Source organism: Odontesthes bonariensis, chromosome 18, assembly GCF_027942865.1.
Source record: "Odontesthes bonariensis isolate fOdoBon6 chromosome 18, fOdoBon6.hap1, whole genome shotgun sequence".
Lineage (NCBI taxonomy): Eukaryota > Metazoa > Chordata > Actinopteri > Atheriniformes > Atherinopsidae > Odontesthes > Odontesthes bonariensis.
Window position 1 is genome coordinate 5,609,268 of NC_134523.1, and position 10,664 is coordinate 5,619,931.

At 43.4% G+C, this 10,664-nt stretch overlaps 1 protein-coding gene across 1 annotated transcript; it reads right to left on the minus strand.

The window, feature by feature from the left end:
• Nucleotides 1-1,846: 1,846 nt before the first annotated feature.
• On the minus strand, nt 1,847-5,659 carry irx1b (iroquois homeobox 1b). Its single transcript, XM_075449587.1, has 5 exons — nt 5,172-5,659; nt 4,169-4,411; nt 2,991-3,756; nt 2,723-2,783; nt 1,847-2,127 (listed from the first exon to the last, which is right to left on the minus strand). The coding sequence occupies exons 1-5, from the start codon at nt 5,406-5,408 to the stop codon at nt 2,079-2,081; spliced, it is 1,356 nt and encodes a 451-aa protein (XP_075305702.1). The 5' UTR covers nt 5,409-5,659; the 3' UTR covers nt 1,847-2,078.
• Nucleotides 5,660-10,664: the final 5,005 nt, after the last annotated feature.

Genomic DNA, 10,664 nt, shown 5'->3' on the forward strand with positions numbered 1-10,664 from the left:
TAACCTCTTAAATCACATCCATAGAGATAAAATCAATTACTTTGACATGAACACTAGTTTTTTTCTTCAGTTTGGAACTCTAGCAGGCCGCAAAGACTGATAGGTAAACTTGCTATTCAACTTTGTGATGTGATGAATCTCACGTAGAATAGTTAAATACTATCTGCATTCCATTATCATCAGTATGAATCAACATCGTTGTCTTGTGAAAAGCGTGTATTTCCATATTGTCTGAAAATGACTAAACTCGTAGTTTTATGAGTTTCGCAGTGGTCAAATGGACATCAGAGTCTTTCAACTCAAATTACATATTTGCAAATTTTGCAAAGTGCAGTCTCCGTGTCACTTGTAGTTCCAATGGTAGTATCCTGTCCTACTTTTCCTGAGAGTAAGGTGGCAGCATTGTGTCACATCTACAGGTCCATAAACCTGGTGGCTCTGATTCTTTGTCTTCATGCGCATGATGCATTTTCACATCATCATTTGTGTAATTAATTCAACTTTACTAGTCTTATCCTACAGTTTATCTAAAATTAAATCAAATACTCAAATGTCAATTCCTGTTTTGTTATGGACACTTGATAAAGCATCAAACTAAGAACAGAGCTATTGACATGCTGAGAAAATTTTTTTTTTGCAACTTTGCAGACACTTTAGTATAATTCTGACCACCTACTGTACTTTATACTTCAGTAATAAGTCACCAACTAAAGTTTGACATACAGTTGATATTTTATGGGCCACATGGACATGGTTAACGTGCCATAGCAACTCGACCATCAGCGCTGGACTATCACAATTAAGTCTACACTTAACAGTTGCAAACAACAAAGTTTTAAAGGTTACCAATAAAGTCTTAAATGTGTCTGTGTTAAATTTTCCAATTAAATAAGAATTGTATCTGTACATAAATCCATAAATCCCCCTTAAGAGGCCAGCCAACCCTAATTTATATAGCACACTTGGTAGGTTTCTTAACCAAGCACAGAGACCATAAGCTTTGAGAAACCCTCACGAATAGCAGTGCTAAAACCCCCCACCATCTTGTCTCTTTACTGTCTTTGGAACTTTAAAGATGCCACAGAGTGACACACAAACCCACCCCACCTCCCCTCCCATCCACCTCCCCCTGAGCTGCCGCCCCCATACTGGCTGCTGGCCTTTCCTGGCCGTCTGATCCATATTTCAGAGGCAGCAGTGGTGGCACTGAGGGGGTATAATCCAACATTAAAGGAAGGAGGCCTCGGCTGAAAGCACAGGCGCAGGTTCACAAGGTCCTGGAAATCTTCAATTTTGATTTCCGCAGCGTTTGCAGTGGCTTCCGAGAGTTTTGGCGAGAGTGCAGTTTTCAATAATGGGGAGATTTTTCTTGTGAAAACGGGCTGACACTGTACGGTCCCGTTCGTGAGGAGACTTTGAAACAAGCTGGAAACATGGTCAAAAGGGTCAGTTGTAAATGAATTGCAATTGATAAGCGTAATATGTTAATATTAATATAGAATTACACCTAAATTTTCAATCTTCTGGGGCTTCACACCAAATTTGAACTAATATCTGCCAGATGTAATATAATGTGAATTAACCTCACAGAAACTCGATCTGCTACTAAGTAGATACTAAACATTTTCTGGAAATTAAATGTCAGGTGTTTGCTTTTAAAAAAAACACTGTCACCTCTTCAGCCCCTCTTTGCCCCTATATTCCCATACCTGTACATTTTGGTGGAACATGAGAGATACGTTTTCAATCAAACTTAAGGGGGAAAAGGTTTCAGTTATAAATGACTGTAACGACATTTATTTAGTTGCCAAAAAATATATTCTTTAAAGACAAATTCATATCCTGTATTTACAATTTTCAGTCCGCTCACAACAGAAAAGCAGAGGAAAAAACTTGAAAGACACAAAGGAGACATAAGCAAATCTTTGACAAAAACAACTCTTTTGAATGTAGAAGCTAAGCAGTAATACTATGACAGGTTGCCCATTCAGAAAAATAGCCTTCATTTAACTGTTCTCCATTAAATAAAATTATTCCTATCTTTTTCTTTTTTCTTTTTCTTTTTTTGCTTCATCTTCTCATAATGTCGTTGTCAGAACTCGCTGTGCTGCTGTCCCGTGGTGAGGTCTGAGGAAAGAGAACACAATTAAAAAAAAACAGAGATCAGAGGTGAAATCAGTAGTATTTGGGTCCTTCAGTTGGAAATTTTACAGAAGCAACATTTTCAGAAACTGTTCTTGTATTCCCAGTTTCAAAATCACATCTCGATTCAAAGAGATTTTAATCTAAGAAAGCAACAACATTAAACTCCACTTATGCAAATTAAAAAATTACTTTAGGTAAATTGTTTCATGTCCTTTCACGCTTCACTTCGTTCCTGATGTTGCTATCGGAGCTTTCTTTGACATACATTAGCTTCATTCACTGAGGGGGCGTGAATAAATGGTGGCAGATTATTTAAATGACATAGGTGGCGATAAACTCCTTGTTTAGTGGAGGAGGAGGGGGAGATGGAGGAGGGGGTATCTTGGACGGTGTGCCTGACGGGGCGTTAAAGAGGGGACTCAGTCCCATGATTTATGTGCTGGGGTCTGCCTCCCGTCCTGTCAGGTGTAACAGTATTTACTTCTGCTTTAAGGTTCATTTGGCAGCAGAGGCGCTGGAAGATACCGAGGTCGATTGTGTGATGATGGCAAATTGATTTCAAAGGGGGCGAGTTTACCTGTCGGTGATCAATTGAAACGAGGACTTCAGGGAATCAGGCCTGTGGTCGCTCTCTTCATCTGTGTGAAACAATCATAAACAAATAAAAAACCAAATCAGGCCACATGGAAAAAAAGTTATTTTGAATTTTCACTTTCAAATTAAACTGTCCTGCAGGCGATTGTTTTGTTTCATTTTTACCAAGCTGTCATATTGGGTGCAGCTAACACTACGGAGGCCGGTAAGGGAAAAAAAAAAAAAAACAGCAAATGACATGTAGATCATACCATCTCTTTTTGGACTGAAGCTTCCTGTCGACTCTACATCGCTGTCGTCCTCCGTCCCCGAAGCTCCCGTGCAAGCCGCTGGCCGTGCGTCATGACGCGCAGCCGGCACTGCGCCATGGAGAGGCAGGTGTCCCGCGGGCGCACCTCCGAGGAGTGACCTCATGTTCAAAATGGAGTTGGCATTGAGCAAAGCTGCGTTGGCCCAGTTGTGTAGCTTGCCAATCTGGCATGTGTATATTCCATGACCCGGGAGTAAGGCCGGGTGGCTGGCGGAGGCCAAAGCCGCGTGATGCGCGTAGGCCGCGGGGGAGGATTTGAGAGCGCTATCGGGGGCCGTGGCGGTCTCAGCCAAAGACCAGATTTTCGGTTTGCTCTGCGGGGGTCTCAGACACTCCTCTCTGCTGGGGGAACGATCCGCTGCGAGTTTTCCGCCGGGCGAGAGGGAAACACCCGCCTCCACAGAAAGCGTCCTGCTGCTCTCCGAGCTCTTGGGCTCCGAGGCCTGCTCTCTGGCGGACAGACCTGGCTCTCCCTCTGCTTTCCCGGAGCCTTGCTCCCCGGCTCGCTGCTCCTCGGGTCTCTCGATGTCGACGGTTTCCAAATCAATCTCCTCCTCCTCATCTTCGTCGTCGCTGCCGTTCTTGCCGGGCTCGTCCTCGTTATCGCTGCTGAAGATGCGGCCGTCCCGGTCCTCGGCGCTGCGGCCCCAAGTTACCTTGTTCTCCTTTTTGAGGCGTCTGCGGGCGTTTGCAAACCACGTAGATACCTTAAATAGTTAAATAGACGTTTTTAAGCATTTACAATTAAATGATGAGATTCTCAAAACCCAAAATATACATTAGAGCCAAAAGTTTTCTCCTTTTTTTCTTCTTTAATCTTTATAAGTTTGGAGATGAGAATTCTGGAGAAACTTTTGAAAGTCTCTGTGAAAGCGCCCCCTCAAGTGTCTGTCACACAACTGGCAACTAGATTATCGCAATAGCCATTGTAACGTAAAAAAGACAATGCACTTTTTGTGTCAGGGTTTGCTTGAATGGATTAAACATATTAAAACAATCATTACTTCTGTTTTATCACCATGCACTGACTCCCACCAAAAAGGGGCTTTGGTGTTGCGCCTGGTTAGCGCTCATTTTGTTTTAGAAACTCATTGACACATCACACACTCACACACACACCTGTGTGAGTGTCATCCTTGTAATAATCGCGAGCATGATCTTCTCTCCTTTGGTGGGGTACGGGTTCTTCTGGTGTTCTTGCAGCCAGGCCTTCAGGGTGCTGGTGGTCTCCCTGGTGGCCGTTTTGGCCCTCGCCGGGTCCCCGTACGGGTACTGGCCGTATGGGTAGAAGCCCTGTGCGGCGTGAACAGGCAGGGAAGCTGGGTGGGAGCCCGGGCCGTCCTTCAGCTCATACTGGGAGCCCTGGAATGTTATTGGGAGAAAAGAGGTGGCAACTTGTTGAGCGGCTTGTCTTGGAAGTTTTTCCCTCTTCGGCCAACATCTCAATTGATAGTTTCAGAGTAGAAAATATTTTTTTTAAATGGAAGTTTCAACAAATTTGCCATCAAAGAGGATCAATATGAAATTATTAACAAAACCAGGAATACATACCCAGAATTAAAACACCCATTAATATATATTTATATATTTTAATTTACAAAATTGGTTGTGTTATATGATGATATAAAACAAAACATTTATTGATTGATTTTTTTTGTCTTTGATAAAAGGAAGAAATTTGGTCTTTGGGCTTTTTTAAAACGTGCTTTTCTCTCAAGGTTAATTAATCGTCGGCATTAAATATTTAGCAGATGGAGTCTGCTAAATATTTATACAATATTTTATACACAGAAAATCTTTAGAGAAGAAAACTAAAAGTGAACCTTAAAATGTGCTCTTAAGCTCTCAAAGTTCGTTGACTTTCTTGCCAAATCAGAACTCCAAGTATGTATAATTTCAACCAGAAGCGACGAATTGTTACGATGGAATAAACTTTATAAAGCTGATACGATTAAGAGGCTATAGAAAACGAACAATCGGTGTTTAAAGGACTTAATCGCCGAGTAAACTGTTCATTGCCCCATTAAAGATAAAGAAACAAAAGCTCAGCCTCACAGCAGCAACAATTACGCCACTTTATCGTTATCATTAACACCTTCCTGAAACAACTATCAGCTCCTACCATCTGGGATATGAGGGCGAGGTCTGCGGCTCCGCTGTACGGCAGAAAGGCACTGTAATTATGAGCCGCCCATGGGCTCCCGTACATCCCCAGCATCGAGCCGACAGCCGCGGCTGTGGCGGATGAGCTCACGCCGCCCTCGGTGCCTCCCTCCCGGGCGGAGGCCGGCCGTTCGCTCCCGTACACCTCATGGGAGACATTGAGGAACTGGGGGTACCCCAGCTGAGGAAAAGACATGTCCGGGGAAAAACGCGCGCAGTAAATCTCCCCTAAAGTCAAAGTAACAGCAAAAAAAAGGAATGCAAGAGCAAAAAAAAAAAGATAGAAAGTAGGGATTCCCAGAAAAAAAGAGGAAGAAGAACAGGAGGGTGAAGGGGGCTGTCTAAATCACAACATACCCCCTTTAAAAAAAAAAAAAGAAAAAAAGCCAAGCTTCTCCTCTTGTGTCAGAGCTGCAGTTTGGCACCTCGAGTGCGGAGTGATGCGCGCGTCTGGCCGCAGGAGCTTCTGGATGTGGAGCTGACTGACTGATTGGCAGCCTACTTAAACACCAGGCTCCTCCTATGCCCGGGGCAGGCGATTAGTGCATTGGTTAGCCTAGGTCGTCCGCATGTGTGTGTGTGCGTGCGTGTGTTGGCGAGTGTGAAAGTGTGTGATTTAACTGTGTCAACAGAGAAGGAGACCTGTGAATGTGCACGTGCGTGCAGTGGACAGGCCTGCGTGTCTTTTTGTGGTCAGCATGCACCACCTCAATGAAATATTATTGGAACTGATCAGAAACACTTTTTTTTCTCCCCCCCCTCTACACTTCAGCTGACTCGCAGTGTCTGTCGGGACATTTCTTGGCGCGCAGATGTGGGCAGAGAGGCTTCGATATGCTCGGTCAGGTCAGCGAGGAATGTCCCTGATTATCGCCGGAAGTCAGCAGAGAATATTTTTCAGCGCCAAGATAAAGGAGACTGAAGGTAATGACAGAGATCGAAGAGGATTAGAGATCGCAGAGATATGGAGGTGGAGTGGAAAAATGACAAATATCGGGAGGAGAAGAATAGAGCACTATACTCGTGTATTCAGACAGGCCTGGGATCAGTTAGTGTTGCAGGGAGGGACGCGAGTTCACGTCTGAGATGAATATAGGGGGATGTGGTGCTTCCTCATTGACGGGCTCAGCAATCAAAACAGCAACTCTGCCTCAGACTGATTCTATAAAAACACACACTTCTTCTGTCACACACTCTGTCATACACACACTTGGCCAGTGCTAATGAGGTTGAGCACCCTGCACCCTGCTCAGAGGCCCTGTGGCCCTCCTGGGCTCCCTCAGAGGTTAGCTGTGTAATTACTCCATCCCCATAAATACAGATTCATCATTTCACACTCTGAGCCCCTGATGAGCTTGGCTGAGCTGAGAGTGAGGGAGAGGAAAGGGATGGAGGGTGGGTGGGGATGTGTGTGTGTGTGTGTGTGAGGGGGGAGAAGGGGGGGATCTAATGATTTAATTACAGTGCTTAAAGCCCACTTTGGCTAAGTGATGGTCCCCTCACCGTCTCTCTCTGCCTTCTCCTCCCTCCTCAGCGCTGGCACCTAGAGGGCTTTACTCCTGAATCTCAAAGCTGTTTTCCTAAACACATATTATGACGAGCCCCGCCGCCTCTGCTGCCGCATGTGTGTGTGAGAAACAGAGAGACGGAGAGGGAGAGGGAGAGCGGATGCTTAATCTCCATGGCATTTTAAATGGCATTCATGGAGGGCGGCTCGATCCTCATTGCCAAGGTAAATGGAGCCAGGGGACTCTCCATTTCTGCACGATAAAAGAGCAACGTTAAAGACCCTCACCGGTTCCCCCTCTCTCTGCCTCCCTCTGTCTCGTCCCTCACTTAAAATTAATGTTTTTCTCATGACAGGGGAGGGAAACGAGACATATCCACCATCTAATAGGATAATATAGCCCCATTCACCACCATCGCCACCACCGCCCCTCCCTCCTCCCTCCTTCCCTCCCTCCCCTCTCCCTCTCTGCCTTTGTAGCTGCCTGATTTCCATAGTGTCTCTGTGGAGAGGCAGTTAATGAATTCCTCTGAGCTGGAGAAAGGGGGAGAATGGTTTGGCGGTTTAGAGGGAGAAAGAGGCAGGGATAGGGGGGAGGAAGGCTTTGAGCTGTGCCATTCAACTTCACAGCCTCGGCCTGTTTGTGCATTCACCGCATGTGTGTGTTTGTGTGTGTGCTGTGCTGTGCTGTGCTGTGCGCGCATGGGTGCGCGCGCGTGTGTGTGTGTCTTTTAACATGAACCTGCTAAGACTACCAAATATTTAGACTGGCCTCAGACCTCTTTTTTTATGGCGATGGTGGATTGAGGGATCTCAGGAGGCAGCTTGACTCTATTTGAATCCCATTGCCTGCTATTAGCCCGGCCCAGACAAAAGAATAACTTACTGCAGGAAACGTTCAAATAAAGTCCCGCAATCCACTCACACTTGCAGTTTCCTCCTGGGTAATTTGCAGCAAGGTAAATGAAGAGTCCCCAAAATATCAGAGAGACGGTTCCTTTTTTTTTCCCCTTTTTTTTTCGAACAAAGGAAAAGAGCAACAGTGATGAGATAATGATTGATGCTATGTATTGCAGACTTAATTTTTCTACAGTTAGGCTAAATCTCATGCAACAGCAGGAATGAGACACAACATTGTGTTGTGTGTAGTCACTGTGGATGTCTTGCTTTTTTTCACGTGACTGGACACTAGATTTTCTTGAGGAACGGCCTCCTAATTATGAACAAACCATAAAACTCAGTAAAATTACACACAAAATGCTCAGAATGCAAACCATGGATACATTAAATCAGCCTTTGGTGGCACTCTCTTAGAACATAATGTCGGCATATGAATTTCAAAGTATGAGATGCTTTTATTTAGTGAGAAACAATTTCTCAAACAAGCAGCACAATTACAATAAGAGGTTACAATTTCAAAATGAGACTGTCCTCCCACAAATAATCCCATGGGCTGTATGTTTGTGCAGACAATATGTCCTATAATTACTTTCAAAGAACTCTTTACCAACTCTAGTGGTGGTAGGCATAGCTGCATGTGAAGTGTAAAACTAGCATCAGTGACACCAAAATGATGATGACATATTACAAAATGTAGTTTAGTCCTAACCATGATCTTTATATTTTTTTACCCTAACCAAGTATTTTTTCATTTCTAAACCTAATCCAGTGATGTTCTAGCCAGGAATATACTTGCTGTTAATTTTGGATACACAAGTTTATCACGGCTGCCTCGCATATCCTGCATTTGTTTGGAGCATTGTTGCATATCTGAGCAGGTGTAGGGTCATTGGGTAGGCACTGGTGAAAATAGTGGGAAGTTTTGAAGACAAGCTTGTCGAGAACTTGGCAAATATCCGTATCTTTCCGATGTGTCTTTTCCAGTGCGCCATGACCATTATTCTTGTGAACGTTGCTAGCAAGAGATCAGTATCATTTTAGAAACATAAATGGACAGGGAAAAATGTTGGAGAAACAGAGTGGGGTCGGTGCTGATGATGTGTTTTTTTCTGGCCTGAGTCATCTAACGTTAAATTCTCGGCTAACAGGTGTAGTGCTCAACTATGCCCACCAAGGAGCAAGTTGCTAACGTGGGATTAACCGGCCTAACGTTGGCCTTAACCGAACCAACAAGTGTTGTCGTAACATATTGTGTTTGTGTTAATGTGTCACCTGGGCAACCAACACAATGGCATCCGTTCAGGTGATGATAGGGTTGAAAAAAAAATGTATTTTAGCATTTTACCATGATCATTTTCGAAGCCTAGCTAAGTGATGTTTTTGCTTAAATTCAACCAGGAATTTACAAACAGGTGTTTTAGAAAACTGTTGCACGAACAAACTTAACCCAAAAACAGGTGTTACATGTGGGTGTCAGACTCACATCCCATGGTTGAAAGTGCTGAACACAATTATGCCAGCCACCTTCTCTTGAATATTGTAGCCTTCTAAAGGATGAACTTAAAAAGTTGTATTTCCCTCCTGCTGCTTATGGCACTTGACAGGACGCCATTATGGGTCGTATTCAAGGATGTGAACATACGAATGATTTATTTGTTTGGATAGAAAGACTTGTTGGCCGAAACAGCAGAAGCATACAATATTGCTACCTTAACGTAGAAAAGCCCTGCAAGTGTCAGTGAAAGTAAATGAACCTTTTAGACCAATTTTTCATGACAAATTCAGCAGTGATGGACAGCACCCTGTCAGAATGAGTTTTGGCTTGTGCAAGAAATTTTTTTTGACAGAATGATCATTTCAGTCCTGATTTAAATGCATTGCATTCAACCACCCTTTTCAGTCATAAGATGAGTATGATTGTGATCCTCTTTAACAATGACATAAGATTCTGATTAAGGTCATATGTAACCCAGCATAAATAGAAGTTAATTGATTTGAAAACTTATTTCACTGTACTCTCGAGTCAAATGTTCAATGAGTAGAGCGCTGGTGGGTTGGGATTTTGATTGTGCACCATAATACCGCCTCCAAATTGAGTTTCTCCTTACGAATGTCCAAACGTCATCTGTGTGTTTAAAGAAAAAAAAAGATTAAATGATGCTGAAAATAATCTACAAACCAAAAACAGCTTTGCACTGTGCTCACAGTTCCTGCTAAAAACAGAATCGATTGTGCGAATGACGCCTCATTACTGTAAAAAAAATGTGGTTAAACTATAGTGGAAAAGTTGAACATTTGAGTAAGTTTGCCTGGTTAAATGTAAATTTGGGGGTTGCATGACCCCCACATGTCTATTCCAAGTAGGGGGCCCCTGAAGTGCTGCTGACTGCAGTTTATTCTATTGATACACGGGTTTAACACATTTGTATACAGAGGATTTATCTGAAGATACCTTTACCAAACCAAGTAACCAAAGGAAAGTAACGGGCATATAACTCATAACTCTTTTTCTTATTACTTTTACCATGCATCATTGCACAAACAATTAAAGACCAAAGGTGGCAAAATTGCTGACATGTTTTACTCGAAAATAAAGTTAACTTCCTAAAAAATGAACAGCTCAAATACCATTGCGTTCAAGAAAATTACACTTCACATAGCCGGTTTGCTTTGGAAACTGCAAACAACTCCTCTTTCTGCTTGGTATTTTGGCTAAATAAATGGTCTTTTGCAGGCTTTGTGATCAGTTTCCAGGATGTCACAGATTGCAGAGAGGGTAGAGGGAAGCAAGGACAAGCAGCAGGGGGATAAAGAGAAACCTGTCTTCACCTACTTGACAGCAGAGATAAGCAGTGATAGATTCAGCTCTGACCTGATGTTAAAACAGATGGATCATTCTGATGCATACCAGATAAGCCTGCCAGCCTCAGGTAATGCATTCAGCTATCCGGTCAAATGATCCCTCAATCAGAGCTCCTACTTATTCTATCAGTGCGTAGGGTTTTCTCTATCACAGCAATATCTGACATCCAAAACAGAAGATGT